This window comes from Lampris incognitus, chromosome 2 (assembly GCF_029633865.1).
Source record: "Lampris incognitus isolate fLamInc1 chromosome 2, fLamInc1.hap2, whole genome shotgun sequence".
In the NCBI taxonomy this organism is placed as follows: domain Eukaryota; kingdom Metazoa; phylum Chordata; class Actinopteri; order Lampriformes; family Lampridae; genus Lampris; species Lampris incognitus.
The window spans coordinates 121,256,743-121,278,790 of record NC_079212.1 but is presented as its reverse complement, the minus strand read 5'-3'; the positions used below and the strand labels follow the sequence as shown (position 1 = coordinate 121,278,790).

General features: G+C 43.0%; 1 protein-coding gene across 3 annotated transcripts in view; it reads right to left on the bottom strand.

Moving 5' to 3' along the window:
• LOC130106794 (constitutive coactivator of PPAR-gamma-like protein 1 homolog) overlaps window positions 1-22,048 on the bottom strand; it is a 68,764-nt gene that overhangs the window by 28,869 nt on the left and 17,847 nt on the right. For all 3 annotated transcript variants that reach the window (XM_056273049.1, XM_056273050.1, XM_056273051.1), the window contains exons 5-14: window positions 19,644-19,734; window positions 18,408-18,505; window positions 18,051-18,298; window positions 13,590-13,683; window positions 13,263-13,484; window positions 12,452-12,623; window positions 12,082-12,331; window positions 11,711-11,825; window positions 6,625-6,834; window positions 4,088-4,286 (exon numbers count right to left, since the gene is read on the bottom strand). In XM_056273049.1, coding sequence (XP_056129024.1) covers window positions 4,088-4,286; window positions 6,625-6,834; window positions 11,711-11,825; window positions 12,082-12,331; window positions 12,452-12,623; window positions 13,263-13,484; window positions 13,590-13,683; window positions 18,051-18,298; window positions 18,408-18,505; window positions 19,644-19,734 — 1,699 coding nt within the window. The remainder of the gene's footprint in view (window positions 1-4,087; window positions 4,287-6,624; window positions 6,835-11,710; window positions 11,826-12,081; window positions 12,332-12,451; window positions 12,624-13,262; window positions 13,485-13,589; window positions 13,684-18,050; window positions 18,299-18,407; window positions 18,506-19,643; window positions 19,735-22,048) is intronic.

The following is a 22,048-nucleotide window of genomic DNA, read 5'->3' as shown; positions in this document are numbered from 1 at the left end:
TGAAAGCAGGCCTACAATTTACAATAAAAGTCTGCAGGACAGAGGAATGTGTTGGGAGACACTGGCTGAAAAAAAAAAAAAAAACGCGGCATTACATCGGCCCACCTTGCCCTCTCAAAATCAGCATCGGCCCTGGATTTATAAAGTTATGACAGACACCCACTGTGGTTGAGGCCACCAAAACAGCATCTTGGTATTCCTTAAAAAGGCAATTGTGTCTGAGGTTTCTGTTGGCTTGTCACTATGACCACCTGTGCAGTATACAGTTGCAAGACTACATTTACAAAAAGATGTGGTAAAACTATACAGAGGTTAATAGCCACATGAGGATAAATAGTAATTTATTATGGTTGCAATGTTACTTTAACGTTAGTAGTTGTGAATTGCATGTTTTGAGATTTAATGGTATTAACGTGGCATACTAAGCACAATGATAATCATAACTTCAACAATATTATGGGCAGTGTAAATGCTTGCCCAGTGGGAAACAAGTTGCTGGCGATGCCTATCCACTTATCTGTGTCCAACTACAATACTCATGTAGTTAGGGAGTACCAAGATGGCGTTGTGGTGGCTTCACGGATTTTACGTTATCATCTATCTAGAGTTTTTTTGTAGATCAGTGGTTCACTGCAATTATAAACATGATAACATGATCAAAACACAAATAAATTCTCCATTTTCTTCTGTCTTGCTCAAATTCTGACTAGGGCTGCACAATTAATTGAATATTAGTCGCGATCACATGATCGACTGAGATACTGACGTTTAAAATGCGTGCTCTGCTCATGGAACGCGTCGCCTCATATCAAATCAAGTGCTTCCTAAACTACCTGCCTTACCAATCACAGCTGTTCCCTTTAAGTGCCAACCCTGCAGCAGCAGCCTGTGCAAAAAAATTTTTGGTTGTTGCGACTGCAGTCCAGAGTAGACGAGAAAGGACAAAACAAATATCCAATATCTGGAGCAGAAGTTGAAGAGCTAGTCCCTCAAAACAAATCATCATCCCTTGTTTGGAAATATTTTGGATTTCGGGGTAGTGATGTCAACCAAGAACAAGACATATGCAAAGAGTGACGCAGAATGGTGTGTGAGCCACAAAGCAACACAACTAATCTTTTCAAACACCTGAAAAACACCACAAACTGCAGTACGATGAATGCATGAAGGCCAAGAAGAATAACATTGCTAAAGTTAGCCCCCGTCCTTGTCCAAAGTCAACTCAGACATCCATAACATCTACACTGTACAGCGCGTCACTGTATCCATCCAGCTCCCAAAGACAGACTGAAACAACCAATGCAATCAAATTCCATTTGGCTAAAGATGTGTGTCCGATAAACACTGTGAGCAATGAAGGCTTCAGGAAAACGGTCAACACACTGGACAAAAGATATGTGATCCTTTCACGCAACTGTTTTTCCAAAGTGCCATTACCTGTGCTGTATGCAAAATGTCGAGGGGAAATAGAGAGGGATGTCACAGCTGTCGAGTACTTTGCGACTACCACTGACCTATGGTCAAGCAGAACAATGGAGCCGTACTTGAGCCTGACAATTAATTACATCAAAATGAATAGTTGATGATTGCAAACATAATTTTTCCCACAAGACTACACAGGAGAATCAATTGCCCAGGGACTGAGGGAAGCGGTGGCCTCTTGGAGCTTGCAGGACTTATCTGCATTACAACAGACAACGGCTCAAACGTTGTGAAGGCAGCTTCTCTGAATAAATGGACGAGGCTCCAGTGCATTGGCCACAGGCTCCATCTAGCAATAGCAATAGATGAGTAGCAGGATATATTTAAAAAAAGAAAAAAGTGCATGTAATTAATTGAAATATTTTGTGTAATCTGTGAAGATTAATTGTATGTAATCTGTGCTGATTGTGTTAAAAAGTGAATGCTTTGTTAATAACAATAGTAATATATCAATAATATGATAAGGGTTGTTTATCAAATGTGTAGTGAAGCAGATAAGGTTTTATTCTGTGCTTTAATTTTACATATGAATCTCTCATGTTCTTTTTTTAGAGAATGTAATGACAGATCCATGCAGTGGTTCTTTGCAAAAAGCCGGTGAGCAGTTTTTCCTACAGCTGGAGGCATAAAAAGGAGCCAGCAGAGGCGCAAAGGGGCCTGAAGCTTCCAGAGCATGCACTGAAAACGGAGTGACCCACAAGGTGGGGATCGAGGCAGGCCATGATAGAAAGAGTCCTGGAGCAGCAGAAGGCCATTGTTCATGTCTTGTCTACTGACAGAAAGGCACAACCCCTCATCCCCACATGGCAGGACACGGATGTCCTGGAGGTCATCAACAAATCCCTCCACCCTCTGACTGAGTTTACTGATGCGCTTTCCAATTGAAAGTGTGTCAGTGTTTCCTCTGTAAAGCCAGTCCTCCACATTTTCAGCTCCTCTGTCCTGAAAGTGAAGGATGATGATCCAAATCTAACATGCACCATCAAGACCAAAATCCTGAGCTACCTGGATGAAAAGTACAAGGATCCTCTGACACAAGAACTGCTTGAAATGGCCTCTGCTCTTGATCCACGGTTCAAGATGAGAAACAAACAGTAAGGACAATGTTGCACTAATCCAAACCAGACTGACTTCTGAGATGGCGAGGACTGTACCTGCAGGCATGGTAGTAGTAATTATTGTGATTACATACAGATACAGAATTTATTATAAATGAATGAAATGAAGTGGATTAAAATGTGCTATGAAATCAAGTTCTGCAATGTGCTGTTTTCTACTTTGTGGATATGGATGTTAAATATGTTTCATTTGACTAAATTTGGTATCAATATTTTATTTACCATACGCTTTTCAAGGAGATGGGCCCAACTGACAACCCACATTGTGACTGCTGAGGATGCACCCACTTCAAAGAAAAAGAAGACCTTGAGGAGCTTCTTCAAGACCGCTAAGGGAACCACACCAAGACCCCACCAGGAACAACAAGCTATAGCCTCTGAGCTACAGTCTTGCCTACAATTAGGCAACCTTAACAGTGAGGAGGACCCGCTGGACTGGTGGAGGGAACACCAGAGACTCTTCAACGACTCTCAAAACTGGCAAAAAAGTACTTATGCATTCCAGCCACAAGTTCCCCTTCAGAGAGGGTCTTTAGCACTGGGGAACATGAAATGACCTGCCTTCGCTCGTCTCTCAAGCCAGAAAATGTTGACAGGCTGGTGTTTCTTTCCAAAAACCTGTAAACTCGGTATTATTGCCTTTTCTGCATAGGCCTGAATTGTTTTCATTTAGTTGCATTATGTGGCAGCATATTTATTTTTAGTTAGCCTATATTTCGGATACAATTTCATTTATATTTTGCTTCTAAGAGATGCACTGAATTCAGGTGAATAAGAACCGTCTTATTTTGATGCAAAGTATTGTTAATGAGCAGGAATGCAGCACAACATGGAAGTTAAAGCAGTGCTCTGTTTATTTAAAATGTGAAAGTTCAATAAAAAATTTCTATATTTTGTCCCTAAAATCAATGAATAATTGAGATAAATAATCGTGATCTCAATATTGATCAAAATAATGATGATTATCAATTTGGTCATAATCGTGCAGCCCTAATTCTGACTGACAGGCTTGTCGCCATGAAGTAGTTTTCTGGTGGCATATGGTATTGGAATACATGTAGTAAAAATTTAAATCCCCTTATGCCATCATTTTGTCAATACAAAATTAAAATGTAGTGGTCCATTGTCAACACTGGTTGCCTAGGTTAAATGAGGGAACTTAATGTGCTGATCACTAATAAACAACAGATGCTGGTATCAAATTACAACAGAGTTTGGGGTCAATTACAGGAAATGAGGAATTTAAACTTTGAGAGTCATTGTAAAACATGATGGCAGAGAATTTGAAATGCACATAAGACCAACAATGCTCCTTAGAAAAGGCAGTAATACCAGTTAAAAACAGCATTTAAGGGTAGCAACACCAGTTTTACAATGGTGCCATGGTGACAAGTCTTCTGACAGACAACTTAAATTTGTGATTACATTTCCATAAATATTGTACATACTTGTAACATTGCAAAAGCTTAAAATTTGACAGTTCTTACCAGGAATGCCCCTTCCTCTCTTCTGAGGAGGTATCATTGGGTGTGGAGGGTAGAAGGAGCCAGTGTGTGGGTAGAAAGGCATGCGATGAGGAAGAAGTAGGGGCGGCGGTGGGAATGGGAGAGGATGAGGTGGACGAGGAAAGTTTAGTCCCTCCAGGATACTTTGACGCATCTTTTCCACCTTAGCAACCAGTTCAGGCTAAAGACAAAGAGAAGCAGATCAAAGCCACTACAGTAAAACCCCAGATGACACTTATCAATAACTCTTGTAAGCTTTTACTTTAAGGACTGGGAACACTGGTGTGGCTTAAGATACTCTCACTTTCTCTGGAAAAGTTATTTGTTTAAACATCTAGTACTACTACTTTCAGCTGCTCCCGTTAGGGGTCGCCACAGCAGATCATCCGTTTCCATGTTTCATGAAAAATATGTTCCTTGTACATGTTCCATGTAAACATGGTATGTTTATATTTGTTTAAACATACCAGCCAAGAATTCAAAAACCAGGTGCATGTTTTGCTGTTCCTACGCACCCAGATTATTTTACTTCTTTTCTGATTGGGTGTGGATATTAATAGCATTGTGATCAAGACCATTTAGCACAATTTCTTGCCTTGGTCGTGTCTTATTTTGGATTTTCAAAATATTTTTAGTCTTTCCAATTCTGTGCATTATCTATATCTAAAATGAGAATTCTAGGGCATCCTGGTGGCATAGCGGTCTATTCTGTTGCCTAACAACACAAGGATCACCAGTTTGAATCCCTGTGTTACCTCCGGCTTGGTCAGGCATCCCTATAGACACAATTGGCCGAGTCTCCGGGTGGGAAGCTGGATGTGGTTATATGTCCTGATCGCTGCACTAACGCTTCCTCTGGTCAGTCAGGGCGCCTGTTCAGGGGGGAGGGGGAACTGGGGGGAATAGCGTGATCCTCCCACGCACTACGTCCCCCTGGCAAAACTCCTCACTGTCAGGTGAAAAGAAGCGGCTGGCAACTCCACATGTATCAGAGGAGGCATGTGGTAGTCTGCAGTCTTCCCTGGATCGGCAGAGGGGGTGGAGCAGGGACTGGGATGGCTCGGAAGAGTGAAGTTATTTGGTCAAGTACAATTGGAAGAAAAAAGGGGGAAAATAAAATAAATAAAAAAATATATTATTTTTTTTAAAGCATGTGAATGTTGGGTGAGTAAGCTGGTAATCTGATTTCAAGTTGACCCACTAGACTACTTGTTCCTCACACTGAGGTGAGCTGAGCACCTAAGATTAAGTAATGGTGGCATTTATCACATGAAACTGTGGATGTGATTTAAGATTAGTAAACTCAGGGAACTGAGCCTTCTTCAAACTCACAGTGGTTGCTGGTCGATGTCATGTAATTAACTTAAGTCACATTATAAAGTTGTACACAAGTAATTGTGTGGAGAATAATCTGCTCATAAATATGAGTGTACTGCGGGAGTATGGGGTACCAGAGCAGTTGCTACAAGCCATCCAGTCCTTGTATAACCAAAGTGACAGCTGTGTCTGCATTCTCGGCACAAAGTCAAACACGTTTTCGGTGGGTGTCAGACTCTGCCAAGGTTGTCCCTTCTCTCCAATTCTGTTTGTGATATTCATGGACAGGATCTCAAGGTGCAGCCAAGGTGAGGAGTGTGTCCATTTTGGGAACCTCAGAATTGCATCTCTGCTCTTCGCAGATGATGTGGTTTTGTTGGCTTCATCAGAACGCAACTTCCGGTGCGCACAGGGGTGGTTTGCAGCTGAGTGTGAAATGGACGAGATGAGCGTCAGCACCTCCCAGTCTGAGGCCATGGTTCTCTCCCGGAAAATGGTGGATTGCTCCCTTCAGGTTGGGGATGAGTTGTTGCCTCAAGTGAAAGAGTTCAAGTATCTCGAGGTCTTGTTCATGAGTGAGGGTGGGATGGAGCAGGAGATTGACGGGCAGATTGGTGCAGAATCAGCAGTAATGCGGACATTGTACTGGACTGTTGTGGTGAAGAGGGAGCTGAGCCAGAAGGCAAAGCTCTCAGTTTATCAGTTAATCTTCGTTCCAACCCTCACCTATGGTTATGAGCTTTGGGTAGTGACCGAAAGGGTGAGATCGTGGATACAAGCGGCTAAATGAGTTTCCGCCATAGAGTGTCTGGGCTCAGCCTTAGAGATAGGGTGAGGAGCTCAGACATCCGGAGGGAGCTCGGAGGAGAGCCGCTGCTCCTTCACGTTGAACCACCTTGATTAGGATGCTTCCTGGGCACCTTCCTTTGGAAGTTTTCTGAGCATGTCCAATTGGGAGGAGACCCCAGGGTAGACCCAGAACTCGCTGGAGAGACTACATCCCCAATCTGGCCTGTAAACGCCTTGGGATCCCCCAGGAGGAGCTGGAGGGCATTGCCGGGAAGAGCGATGTCTAGAGTGCCCTACTTAGCTTGCTGCCACCGCGACCTGACCCCAGAGAAGCGGCTGATGATGAGATGAGATGAGATGAGATAAATATGAGTGAGGTTTTGTTAAAATCTGCTGGATATGGATCAAGGTACCTGACAATCACAGAGGTCAATGAGTTGGGCCTTGTCCCGGTTGGCCCTTAAGAGTTTACTCTGAAGCAGCTTTCCGTCAAAGTACATCCATGGACAGCAGTGTTCCCACGGAATAGGTTGGCCACACACATCATTGGCTAACAGAGCCATGTCCACTCCACTCATGAACAGAGCTGCAAGCTGGACACCACGAGGATCCAAGTGGTCAATCTGTGGGGAGGAAAAATCACTTTTAAAATGTCTTCATGCATGCTCAATAATCCAGGTAAAAATCACAGAAAGTTGAATCAGTTCATCTGGACACAAGATTTATTCATCACTCATTTCAATAATATCTTCAGTCTCAACTGACTGTAGGTTTCCCCATCCTTATAAACAATACAGTGGCATCTACTATTACTTTCGGCTGCTCCCGTTAGGGGTCGCCACAGAGGCTCATCTGTTTCCATCTCCTCCTGTCCTCTGCATCTCCCTCTGTCATGCCAGCCACCTGCATGTCCCCCCTCACCACATCCATAAACCTCCTCTTTGGCCTTCCTCTTTTCCTCTTGCCTGGCAACTCATATTCAGCATTTTTCTCCCAATATACCCAGCATCTCTCCTACGCACACGTCCAAACCATCTCAATCTTGCCTCTCTTGTTTGGCTCCAAACCATCCAACCTGAGTTGTCCCTCTAACATACTCATTCCTAATCCTGTCCCTCTTCATCACTCCCAACGAAAATCTTAGCATCTTCAACTCTGCCTACTACTGTCTTTTCATCAGTGCCTTTGTCTCCAAACCATACAGCATAGCTGGTCACACTACCATCTTGTAAACCTTCTATTTCACTCTTGCTGGTACCTTTGTCACAAATCACTCCTGACACTCTTCTACACCCACTCCACCCTGGCTGCACTCCCTTCTTCACCTCTCTTCCACATTCCTCGTTACTTTAAACAATTGACCCCAAGTATTTAAACTCATCCACCTTCGCCACCTCTACTCCCTGCATCCTCACCATTCTGCTGTCCTCCCGCTCATTCACTCATATGTATTCTATCTTGTTCCTACCAACTTTCCATTCTCTTCTCTCCATTGCATATCTCCTCTCCAGGCTCTCCTCAACCTGCTCCCTACTCTCGCTACAGATCACAATGTCATCCGTGAACATCACATTTCACAGAGACTTCTGCCTGATCTTGTCCATCAACCTGTCCATCACCATTGCAAACAAGAAAGGGCTCAGAACTGATCCTTGATGTAATCCCACCTCCACCTTGAACCCATCCAGTCATTCCTACCTCACACCTCACCACTGTCAGACTGCCCTCATATATATCTTGCACCACTCTTACATACTTCTCTGTCACTCCTAACTTCCTCATACAATGCCACACCTCCTCTCTCTGCACGCTCATATGCTTACTCTAAATCCACAAACACACAGTGTAACTCCTTCTGACCTTTTCTATACTTCTCCATCAACATTCTCAAAGCAAAGAAAAAAAAAAGTGGCATCAAACCATACTGCTGCTTGCTAATAGTCACCTCTCCCTCTTAACCTAGCTTCCACTACTCTTTCCCATATCGTCATGCTGTGGCTGATCAACTTTATACCTCTGTAGTTACTACAGCTCTGCACATCACTCTTATTCTTGAAAATTGGTACCAGTATGCTTCTTCTCCATTTCCCAGGCATCCTCTCACTTTCCAAGGTTGTGTTAAACAATCTTGTTAAAAGCCCCACTGCCATCTCCCCGAAAGATCTCCATGCCTCCACAGGTATGTCATCTGGACCAGTGTTTCTCAACCCAGTCCTCAAGGACCCCCTATCCTGCAGATTTTCATTGCAACCCTGCATAGGTAGGCCTGCTTGTACTTATTCAACCAATCATCTCATGGCACTTAATTATGCAAGATGTGCAAAATCTGACATCATTCATCACTGATTGGTTGAATAACTATAAACAGGTACCTATTCAGGGTTGCAAAGAAAATCTGCAGGATAGGGGGCCCTTGAGGAATGGGTTGGGAAATACTAATCTGGACCAACTGCCTTTCCATTCTTCATCCTGTTCATAGCTGCCCTCACACCCTCCTTGCTAATCCATCGCACTTCCAGATTCACTATCCCCACATCATCCAACCCTCTCTCTCTCTCTCTCTCTCTCTCTCTCTCTCTCTCTCTCTCTCTCTCTCTCTCTCTCTCTCTCTCTCTCTCTCTCTCTCTCTCTCTCTCTCTCTCTCTCTCTCTCTCTCTCTCTCTCTCTCTCTCTCTCTCTCTCTCTCTCTCTCTCTCTCTCTCTCTCTCTCTCTCTCTCTCTCTCTCTCTCTCTCTCTCTCTCTCTATTCATCAGCCCCTCAAAGTAGTCCTTCCACCTTCTCAACACACTCCCCTCGCTTGTCAGCACATTTTCATCTCTGCCCTTGATAGCCCTAACCTGCCGTACATCCTTCCCAGCTCAGCCCCTCTGTCTAGCCAATCAGTACAAGTATTTTTCTCCTTCATTAAGTGTCCAACTTCTCATACAACTCACCATACACCTTTTCATTTGCCTCCACCACCTCTCTTTGCTTTACACCACATCTCCTTGTACTCGTGTCTACTTTCTTCATCTCTCTGACTATCCCACTTCTTCTTTGCCAAACTCTCCCTCTGTATGTGTTACTGTAATTCCTCATTCCACCACAAAGTCTCCTTGTCTTCCTTCCTCTGTCAAGATGACAAACCAAGTACCTTCCTAGCTGTCTCCCTCACCATTTCTGCAGTAGTTGCCCAGCCATCCGGCAACTCTTCACTACTACCCACTGCCTGCCTTAACTCTTCCCTGAACTCCATACAACAGTCTTCCCTCTTCAGCTTCCACCATTTGATCCTTGGCTCTGCCTTCACTCTCTTCCTCTTCTTGATCTCCAAAGTCCTCCTACAGACCACCATCCGATGCTGCCCTGCTACATTATCCCGTCACCACCTTGCAATCTCCAATCCCTTTTAGATTGTGCCTCCTGCATAACATATAGTCTACCTTTGTGCACCTTCCTCCACTCTTATACATCACCCTGTGCTCCTCCCTCTTCTTGAAATATGTATTCACCACAACCATTTCCATCCTTTTCACAAAATCCACCATCATCTGTCCTACATTCCTCTCCTTGACACCATACCAACCCATCACCTCCTAATCACCCCTGTTTCCTTCACCAACATGTCCCCTGCAGTCCACTCCAATCACCACTCTTTCCTCCTTGGGTACCCTCTCCACCACATCATCCAACTCACTCCAGAGTTCTTCCTTCTCTTCCATCATACATCCAACTTTCAGGGCACATATGCTGATGATATTTATCATCACACCTTTGATTTCCAGCGACATACTTATCACTCTGTCCGACAGTCTCTTCATCTCCAACACACTCTTGACTTACTCTTCCTTCAGAATTACCTCTACCCCATTTCTCCTCCTATCCGCACCATGGCACATGAGTTTGAATCCACCTCCGATGCTCCTGGCCTTACTCCCTTTCCGCTGGTCTCTTGCACACACAGTATATCTACTTCCTTCTCTTCATCATATCAGCCAGCTCCCTCCCTTTACCACTCATAGTGCCAACATTCAAAGCTCTGACTCTCACCACCACACTCCTACCCTTCCTCCTCTCCCACTGCCTCCAGATATGTCTTCCCCCTCTCCTTACCCTTCTCCCAACCATAGCATAGTTCCCACCGGCACCCTGCTGGCCAACAGTATCAGTGGCAGTTGTTGGTAACCCGGGCCTCAACCAATCCAGTTTGAAAATCTGATTTATGATCCGCATATTTGATGTGGCAAAGGTTTTACGCCAAATAGTCTTTCCTGACGCACTTATAAAACAATACAGCGGCATAATGACTGAAAACAACGATCGGTTTCATATGCAAATTGCTGTGACCATTAACTAGAGTTATAATGGCAATTTGTACTATTCACAGAAAATTGGGAAATTGGTTGCAATCACAGCATTGTAAGATGGCGACAGATATAGTGTAGGCTGTTAAGTGCCGGGAGGATTTCTGGGACTTGTACATTGGGGAAACCAAACAAATGCTGGCCAAGAGGTTTGAATGGGGAGTCAAAGAGGCCATCTATGTGAAGAGGGAATGACTATCACTGAACTGTGTGTGTGTGGGGGGGAGGGGGGGCTAAGAGTACATCTGTCGCCATCTTACAGTGCTGTGATTGCAACCATTCCCCATTCCTCTGTTAAAGGTACACACTGCTGTTGTAACTCTAGCTAACTGTCACGGCAATTTGCATATGAAACCAATCGTTGTTTTCGGTAATTATGCCACTGTATTGTTTATAAGGGTAGGGATACCTGCAGGAGGTCACTTAGATGAGTGATGAAATGTTTCTCTCAATAAACGTTTCCAGATGAACTGATTCAACTTCAAGTCACTTAAAATGCTCAACAGAAAAAAAACAAAAACATTCCCCTTAGCTACCCAGTGAGTATTTCAACCAACCAAGGACAAAAAAAGGATAGCACAAACAAGGTCAGACTGCCTAAATGATAGTAGTTGACAACCTAATCTAGCAAACACAAAAAAGCCAGCAAACAATCAGTCTGGCAAGGCAGAGAGCAGACAGTCACAGACTGACAAATCGGACACACAGACAGCATGAAGACCGAAGTGCAGGGCTTGTGTGGATGGTTTACATTATCAAATGGCCAACATAATACAGAGTCAAAATGAGAATTTAGAGCTCTGTCATAATTGGAGGGGAAAAAAGATCAGTAGACTATCCACACATGCAAAATGGATCCCTCAGTCATTCAAAGCAATGAAATGATGCAACATCAATGAACGCAAAGCTAGGTCTCCAAAGGAAACATGCTTGTGCAAAACATGATACATTTATGTTTTGTTAAGCACATAGCTGTGTTTTAACAATATGAGGAGCATCCAGAGAAACAGAGGTCAACACCATCTCCTCTTTGTGAAACACTTGTAAAATGGAGAAGTTTGCCATTTCTCTGATCAGTTTCTTGCATTGAAAGCGTGGATAATAATCATAGACGTTTCAGGGATCCTCCTCATTAAAAAATTCTACTAAAATCACCTTCAGTTCCTGGAGCTGGTCAGGCTCATATAGTTTAGGAGAAAGTGCTTGGGCTAGGAAAGCGTCAAGTTCATTACGACGCAAAATTCTTACTCCTGGCCAATGTAACAGATACCTGAGGCAAAACAAAGAAGGAAATTATTAAAAATTGCAGGAACTGAGTTTATTCTGTGTTTATTTTATCTTTACAATGTCTCAGTCTTAGTGCAGTGGATCCTTTCTAGTTCTCTGAGAGTAGAACTAATTCATAAAATCAAGACAGTAAGCTCTACTAGTGTGTTTAAGAGCTTGTCAGGCCACAGTCTGTCTGTCATGTCCATTTTGGCTGCCTGTCTCGTGGGGTACACTGGCAAATTACTCTAGTCACTCACCGCAGCACACAGCAGAGCACAATGAGAGTGGTGGGGACATTGGCAGGGTTCAGCATAGCTGGGGTGTCAGAGCGCATGCAAGCCAAGAAAGCTCTCATCCTGCGGTTCTTGTACTCCATGGATTTCCCCAGCCACAGCCTTTTCAGGTTGGGACAGGTCCATTCCCTGAAGGGCAGGGCCTCCACAAGCTCTGGTGTGTGGGGAGACTTTCCTTTGTACGCTGCCCACTCCTTCACAATCACAGGTGAATCTTCAGGAAAAACAAAAGAATGGATGAGATCACAGCTTCAACATTCAACCTGGATGTGGATGAGGCAAAGACAGGAGGTTACACAGAGAAATAATGGCAATGTCGGATCATAAGACTCACACTGAGGGAGGCAATTTTTCTTCATGGCCAGTCTCTCTGCCTTTTTCTTGGCCTCAGCTAGGCTAAAGAGCACTCCATAAACATACTGCCGGATAGGCCGAAACAGCTGCACTGCTGAAGGCAGGTCTTTGTTAGCTTCATCTTCAATGGTGACAGATATCTTAATCTCACCCTGCAAAGAAATGTTGTTACATTATTTCCAAACCAAAAGGACAACAAACAGCTAGCTACAATTATGTCTAATTCCACCAACAAATATTGCTTTCCTGTGTAGATGACACTAACCTGGTTGGGTTTGTATCAAACCAGGATCAACATCGCCAAATACCTTAGCCCCAGTCTATATCCTGCTCGAGCAATGCCCATTAGCACACACAGAAATACAACACTCACTCCAACTTACTCTCCTCTCACTTGCATGCATATTATAAAGAAAGCTTCCTATTTGCTAACACAATGACAGGTCTAAACATACATGTTCAACCCAGTATCAGATAGTTTAGGGAACAACACTCCCTATGAGAAGGTCCAATAGATTTATTACACTGTAAGGCTAATGTCGCTGCACGGTAACCACTGATAAATTTGTACAACGTGTATAGGCAGGGCTTTGTATATTTGTTTTCTGTTTGAGGCTTGCGTTTCAATGTGTGCTCTCAATTGTGGCACAAGGGCTGCTATGTCATATTCTGTATAATGGTAAATGGCAACATATTAAATCGGATGCAAAATTATCAAATATTTGCTTTTTAAAAACAATAATTTCACCCATGTTTGTTATACTTAAAATATGAACACACTATCCTCTTACCTTAGTGAGGACATGGTAGATGTAAGGGTACATGAGGCCATTCTTGTGTCTGTGCTCAGCAACCCGTAGCACCACTGGGGCCACTATAGGAAGAGGTGGGATGGTGATGTCCATGTGGTTCCTGGTTGGCATGGAGAGAAGAGAAGGGATCTGGGCATTCAGGCTGTGATGGCTTCCTGCCTGTGACTCTGGACTCACAGGGGATATCAGTGAAAGGTCACCCTGAGAAGTTAGAACACAAGTAGTTGTTTTTTGTTTTGTTTTTTTTAGTTAACTGGTGAGGTGTCAGTTTAATTATATGTTGCCATTTCTTGACATTAAACTCACTTTTGTTTGGTCTTCAAGTTCTCGCTCTGATGTGTTTTCAGAATGAGAATCATTTCCATTTTTGTCCCATCTTCCTTTATGGTCATTAACATGGCTAAAACAATAGCAGAGGTTTGCATTTATTTTAACACAAAGTAAAAAGGACACGGCTTAATACATTCAGTGGCCACTTTATTAGATACAACTACCTGTTAAAGCAAACCGCCTGCTCCTCCAGACTGAATCAGTGGCTGCATTTCAATTCATAAATTGTTCAAACAAGGTCTAGAGGTTCACTCTCTGTTTCACTAAATGTTAGAATGGGCAAGATATGTATCCCTGGTGACCATGAATATGACATGATCGTGAATGCCAGATTTAGTAGCTCAAGCACCTCTGGAACAGCTGCCCTGCTGGGATTTTCGTGCATTGCCGAATGATGCAACAAACAAAAAAACATCCAGTCAGTGGCAGTTTTGTGGGTGACAACGCCCTTTTAATGAGATGTAGAGAATGGCAAAACTCTTTCAAGCCAACAGCAAGGCCACAAGAACGCAAATAAAAGCTCAGTACAACAGTGTCATGCAGAGGGGCATCTCTGAAGGCACAACTCATCAAACCTTAGGTGGATGGGCCACAACATCAGAAGACCACACCCAGTTACACTCCTGTCAGCAAGACGATGAGGCTACAGTGGGCAGGTTATCACAAAAACTGGACAACTAATAAGTGGAAAAGCATCACTTGGGTTTTATGGACTTCAGTTTCTGTTACAACATGCTTGTTGAATAAACGGCACAAATCCATGGATCCATCCCATTCTGTCTCAAATGTACACACTGGAAGTAGTGTTATAATGGCGTGGAGAATGTTTTCTTAGCAAGCATCCAGAATAAAAAAAAAGAATCACTTGAATGCCACAGCATACCTATGCATAGTTTCTGACCAGGTGCAGTCCTTCATAACAACAGACTAACATTTTCATAAGGATGCTTACAGCAGGACAATGTGCAATGTCACATGGCATGAATCACCAACATTATTCAAGGAACATAATCAGTGTTTCCCCTACAACTGTATAGGCCCAGTGCACCACTGGTCTAAAATAAGCCACCACTTGGCCAAATAATATTTCTGACAATTTTTGAGGTTGGATAAGATGTATTTCCAGATTTTTGAGGCCTATTCAATTTTTGTGAAACACAAAGTGAACAAAAAAAAAGAGTTTTGCGGCCTTATATCTGATGGAAACAGATAGCAATATACCAGCACCTGTTTAGGTGGATTTTGGCTCATACCACTCGGCCTGAAAAGATTCTAGGGGAAACACTGATGATGGTGCCTTATTTTACACCAGTGATCTGCACGGTACCCTGATCTTGACCCACTGGGAGTACCTTTGGGATAATTCGAATGGGAAGATCACAACATGAATATGTGGAGGAAAAATCTGCTTGAAATGTGTGATGCCAATGATTCAACATGGACCAGTATCTTTGTGGAATGTTTCTGGCACCTTAAGATGTCAGGTTGCTCTGAAGGCATAAGGGTTCCTACCTAATGCTTGATAGTTGTACTTAATAAAGTATCCACTGACTGGTATATAATTTCAGGTTTTATTTCCATAACACTGGTTGTTGCAACATAATTTGAATGTAGCTCATGTAGGATCTCCTTCCATCTATTATTAAACTGTGACTACAACCACTGGAGCAATATTTTATAGCCCCTTAATGCTGCTTTCCAGCAGTGCTTTTATTGATTTCATCTTACTTGGAATAGTGAACTTTTCTCTAGTGTTGGGCAATTCACAAAAATTACTGTTAATTTTTGACTTTTAGAAAATAAACAGACAGAGATCGATTTAACTATTAGAAACATTGGGTTACATTCTTCTTTTTTTTTTCTTGAGCTCGTGATCAGGGGGAAAATTACATGCAATATGTACTATCAATTGTGGAGGACTACAGTAAGCCTTGCGGCATCTAGCCTGCTTGAAACTGTAGTTTCAAAGATCTTTATGCATGCTCAATTTCCACTACTTGATACCGGCCCAACTCGACTCGACCTTTTTTTGTTTTCAATTACTGGAAAGTACCGGCATTTTGGTAACTGTTGCCACTTTTCTGGTACCACCTTTGTCAAGGTTCCAAAAAAAACTGGAGCGGATACCAAAATCAATGCAGACTTCTGATTGGTCAGAGAAATGCGTCACTGTGTCATTCTGCATCACTGCATCATCAATGCACACATGAGATATCACCCGGCATTTTTCAATACCGAAGCGGAGTTATCTTAAAAGTACATTTTGAAATTGAAAACCAGGCATCGCTATGACGACCAGCTACACTGAGGGGGTACTGCTACGGTAATGGAAAATGACACAGAAGCGAGTCGAGTCAAGTTGAGCAGTACCATGTAATGGAAAAGGGGCATAAGTGACCGCTTCAGTTTCAGCGGACTGCAGGTATCCCCACCCTTATACCCTCATCCTTACCCACTGTATTGTTTATAAGGGTGGGGATACCTGCAGTCAGTTGAGAATGAAGAGGTCACTTATAGATGAGTGATGAAACGTTTCTCTCAAATGTGTCCAGATGAACTGATTCAACTTTCTGTGATGTAGTTTCAAATGCGAGATATTGAACACAGTTCAGCATTACAATAACGACAATTACCATAATGAAGAGTGCTAGCAGGCTCTTGCAATGTTAACTTTTCAAGTCAAAACTAATTCAAATGGAAATACTAACAATTTGTTCATTCATTCACAAGTCAATGGTGCCTTCTTAAGGAACACAAGTGACTTGCAACAAGGCAATTAGCCATCATAACATTGGCCATTATTCATTTTTAACTAGTCACAAATATAACAAATAGCACTAGTCGAAATTACATTTATGCAACTCTAACAGAACACATCTACAACTATTACTTTCGGCTGCTCCTGTTAGGGGTCGCCACAGTGTTCTATCTAACATCTAAGAAGTTTTAATTGAAAATGATGATTCTTGATTTTACAATTTATTTATGGCTGAGTATAATGTTGATTCTCGGCAATACCATTTAAATTCATTCAAATCCAGCCAATGCATTATCTATGACCACACTAAAGAATTTTGTGTAATATTTATCACAATTTTCTAATTTTTTTTACAGACCAACATATGTGCGATCATGAGATATTCGAGTATGATGCAATCACATAAAACCCTACACACAGAAGGTTTAAGTTTAAAAAATACGATATTGCAATTTGATTTGGCAGTATACTTAATTACCAAATAATCACTAGTTGCAGCCTTAAATGTGAGCATCCCATTAGAATGGCCACAATTGTGGGCACTGCCAATCTCAATTTTCTCAATCTTTTTTTTTTTTTTTGGGATTTTTACCCCTTTTTTTCTTCCCAATAGTACTAGGCGAATTACCCCACTCTTCCGAGCCATCCCGGTTGTTGCTCCACCCCCTTTGCCAATCTGGGGAGGGTTGCGGACTACCAAATGCCTCCTCCAATACATGTGGAGTCGCCAGCCGCTTCTTTTTACCTGACGGTAAGGAGTTTCACCTGGGGGATGTAGTGCGTGGGAGGATCACGCTACACCCCCCCCCCAACAGGCACCCCAACTGACCAGAGGAGGCGCTAGTGCAGCGACCAGGACACATACCCACATCCGGCTTCCCACCAGCAGACACGGCCAATTGTGTCTGCAGGGACACTCGACCAAGCCGGCGCTAACATGGGGATTCTAACTGGCAATCCCTGTATTGGTAGGCAAAGGAATAGACAGCTATGCTACCCAGACACCCCCCCTTTTTTTTTAGATAGAATAGAATAGAATACTCTTTATTAGTCATTTTGTACATACATACAAATGAAATTTACTTTCTGCATTTAACCCCTCCTAGCTTTATAGCTAGGAGCAGCGGGCAGCTGCTGTGCAGCACCCAGAGACCAACTGCAGTTTCTTCCTATTGCCTTGGTCAGAGGCACAGACAGGAGCATTAACCCTAACACACATGTCTTTTTTAATACTTTATTTATCCCCGTGGGGAAATTATGCTCTGCATTTAATCCCTCCTAACTGGGGAGCTAGGAGCAGCCAGCAGCCGCCGTACAGCACCCGGGGATCAACTCCAGTTTGTCTTGCCATGCCTTGGTCAAGGAACAGACAGGATCATTAACCCTAACATGCATGTCTTTTTTTTATGGTGGGGGAAACCGGACTATCCGGAGAAAATCCACCGCAGACACATGCAAACTCCACACAGAGGACAACCTGGGATGACCCCCAAGGTTGGACAACCCCAGGGTTCAAACCCAGTACCTTCTTGCTGTGAGGTGACAGTGCTAACCATTGGGCCACCATGCCGCCAACAGTTTAACATAAATCACAGCCTTATACTGCTTTACATCTAAAAAATGTCATCTCCATATCGGACACACAAATATTTAACAAAAAGTGCTTATGCTAAACTCACTTGGCAGTTGTGGCCATGGTCTCCTCATTCTCTGAGGAGGATGTGGAACAGGTGTTAAAGAAAGTGGTGTCTACATGGTTGGGGCTGCTGCACTGGTCAGGTTTGATGGGAGAGGACCTCTCATATAGGGATGTGTACCTCCCTTCATGAGGAATGTTGCTGAAGCTGTTCTGTTCAAGCAGGCCTTTCGCTACTGAGTTCACAGCCAAACTACATTCCACTGGTGGGGTTGGAGAGACAGGATGGACCTGGAAGAGTGACAACAAATACAACTTGTTCTTCTGATCACAAAAAAAACTGCACTGAATATTCAGCATTGCATAATGAATATTCATAGGTTATGGTCATGAGATTCACCCCAGATTTCATGGGCAGAGGAGCCTGCGGAATGTTGAGCATTTTTGGAGATGTATATTGTGGCACGGTAGCAGGCACTCCAATCTGTTTTGGTTTGACTGTGAAACAAAGACAAAGCCTCATCACAGACTACATACAACATTAAAAGTCCTTTTAATGACACAGCTGACAGGATCTTGGGCCAAATTAAATTCATTAAATGTGCAATTCAACACCATGCAGGTTTTTCTGTTTACCATCAAGTATGTCAAAGATTGTATTGCTAAATCTAAACTTGGCTGACAAAAATAGGACATTAGAAAAAGAAACCACCTTTAGCTTTGTTTGAAGGCAAATTAAAACATATTTGAAAACATAATAGATACACATACAAACAACTTTATTCACATACCTTACACCTTATATTACTCACTTTTCCATGTAGACATGGCTGAAAAAACCCTTTTACTTTGTCACATTGCAAACGAAAAGAACCCCCCCCCACACACACACACACATACATACACACACACAAAAGTCTCCCAGAATTATATGTACTTCTCTAGTTGGCCCTTCCTTTCTTTTAGGAACAGTGGAGAGGAATTCAACCAAACATACTGCCTCTCTGCAAGGGACCTTTTTCCAAGAAGACAATTTGTATGCACAGTGCATAGCAGCCATTTCAAAGCATACACGACATTGAGGCAAGTGGGAACATTCCACACATTAGTGAGAGCCTCTCTGCTAACTCTGCTGGAAAAAGTAATCGTTTCTAAAGGTTTGACCCATGTAAAAATACCTCATACTGCTAACTTTGGGATATTTTATTGTCAAAAGAGCAAGAAAAACTCAGTAGCAGGGTTAAGTGGGAGAGGAATATCTGTTGACTGGCCCCTGGCAGCCAACATACAGATCACGGCCATTTGTTACAGCGATCCCCACCAGAGGAACGCAAGACTGCAGTAAACCATTGGGAATACTTTACTTGTTTTGGAGAACACGGCAGCCATATCAAACACTGTGAAACTAGGATCTGTGAAATTAGGCAGGGACATCTTCCTATATTTCTGTGACATACTGTACATACATTTTAATTTAGGATGCCATGGAATAGGTAAGCCATGTGTCATGGCACTGGAGCTAGTATATACCCGTGATCATTCAAACAATAACAGCAGTCAGCTTAGCAATATAATGTTAGTAATATCAATAGCATACCATCAGAGTACATGAGCAGCTGATAAATGGTAAACATACCTAACCGTGGAGTGATCTGAGGGGGATTGCTGGCTGCTGAGTAGTACTCCACTGTCTTCCTGAAGCGGATAACTTTGTCATCTTTGCAAGACTAGAGGAAAGAAAGCAAAAAAGTCATCTGAACAGGGCTGACCCAAATCGTTGCCATGGTAATCAACAGCAAAATCAGTAATTGGAATTTTTCTTTTCCTCCCAGGAGATGGTAAACGGTAGTTGGCAATACGGCATGGGAAAAACGTGAAAAACGATGTCCACGTGAATGCAGCATGCTAGCTCTTGTCATTTCCACACCCAATGCAACATCATGGGATGTGACTTACAGCTAGTTTGGCAAGATGTCCAAAAAGTCAAGTGTCTGGAATCTGTAATAACTTAAAAATTTGTGAAGATGACCCTCAAAAAGCTCACTGCCAGATATACCAAAACAAACTGGCATATCAACAAATCTACGAGTTCATCAAATCACCTGAAAACTGTCCAATTTTGCCTTTGTCTCTCAATAGCATAATAATTACAATAACAGCCTAATGATCCATCCATCCACCCATTATCTTAACCGCTTATCCTGCTCTCAAGGTTGCGGAAATGCTGGAGCTTATTCCAGCAGTCAGGCTGCCAGGCCATCACAGGGCCTGACCCCCCCCCACACACACACTCATTCCTAGGGACAATTTAGTATGGCCAATTCACCTGACTTACATGTCTTTGGACTGTGGGAGGAAACCAGAGCCCCCGGAGGAAACCCACGCAGACACGGGGAGAACAAGAAAACTCCACACAGAGGACGACCCGGGATGACCCACCAAGGTTGGACTACCCCGGGGCTCGAACCCAGGACCTTCTTGCTGTGAGGCGACCACGCTAACCACTGCGCCACCGTGCCGCCCTGCCTAAGGATAGTAGGACCTAATCAATACGGCAAACATATGAGCAATTTAGTTGTTATAGTCTGTAATTTATTTAATTTAATTAAGGCTGTAATTTATTCAATTTTATTATTGCACAGCTGGTTGTCGGTTGCTGTTAGATTTTTTTTTTTCAACTTAAAGATCCTAAAAATGACAAGAAAACTGCCTGGAAAAGTTCCCGTAACGTGAACCGAAAAATGCTAAACAATTTAATAATGTATGTGTATGTACTATCAAATCTGTACAAGATGCAGTGAGAAAATGTGTCTGTAAGACATAATATGAGAGAAAATAGGGTGCTTTGTTTAACAGCAAACTGTCACAAATGCATCAAGGGACTGTACAGAAACTGTGCTTATTTCACCCCACACAAAAAACCTGCCATAATTCTGATACACCAAGGAATGAAAAACTGGTGACCAGACAAATATCTCTCTCAAACAACAGGCCCTCATGCCAAGACTAGTTAAATAGCTTACAAAGAGTGATCCATCTTGTTAGCTTTTGAAATCACATCAGGCCTGTTACAGAATCACAAAATGATCTTTATGAACAGCCAAGAGCTAATCCTTAGAATACTGATCTTGAACTGTAAGTTTGCACTTCTGAAATAAGTCAAATAAACACAATACTTAACCTCCCTGGGTAGACGCCTGTAAGCAATACAGTATTGTCATATACACAGAAAGAGTAACATTACCTCCAGTATCAGTGTGCTACACTCCTTTTCATCTTAAAATAAATTCCCAGAAATAGGAAATTTTTAAGGGGGGTGGGGGTTGGCTGTTCTACCAACAGACAAGGAACGAGGAGTGGTTAGCTGGGATCAGACTGTCTCTGTTCATTGGGGGCAGTAATATTTTTAAGCATGTTGTGTCTATGAACAAAAGTATTTAGACACGTACACATTGGGGAATGAGCGTCTATGGCAGAGTTCAACCAACATGGGTGCAACTTTTAATTCTGACACAGTGACTGCTAACTACAACTAGTCAAGCAAGGTTCATTTATCTAGACTCCAAACCCAATTAGTTTCACAGATGTTCACAGTTAAAACAATAGATACAGTAGCAGTAGATACACCCCCGGTCCCTAGACTCTCATTTAAGATGGCATCATCCACCATAGCTGGGAAACCTTAACATTATTCCTTTTTTTGGGGGAGGGGGGATGGGGGATCCCCCCCCCCTATTTCCCCCCAGTTTACTTTGGCCAATTACCTCACTCTTCCGAGTCGTCCCGGTCACTGCTCAACCACCTCTGCCAATCTGGGGAGGGCTGCAGACTACCACATGCCTCCTCCGATACATGTGGAGTCGCCAGCCACTTCTTTTCACATGACAGGGGGGAGTTTCACAAGGGGGACGTAGCGCTTGGGAGGATCACGCTATTCCCCCCAGTTCCCCCTCCCCCCTGAACAGGTGCCCCAACCGACCACAGGAGGAGCTAGTGCAGCAACCAGGACACATACCCATATCTGCTTCCCACCCGCAGACA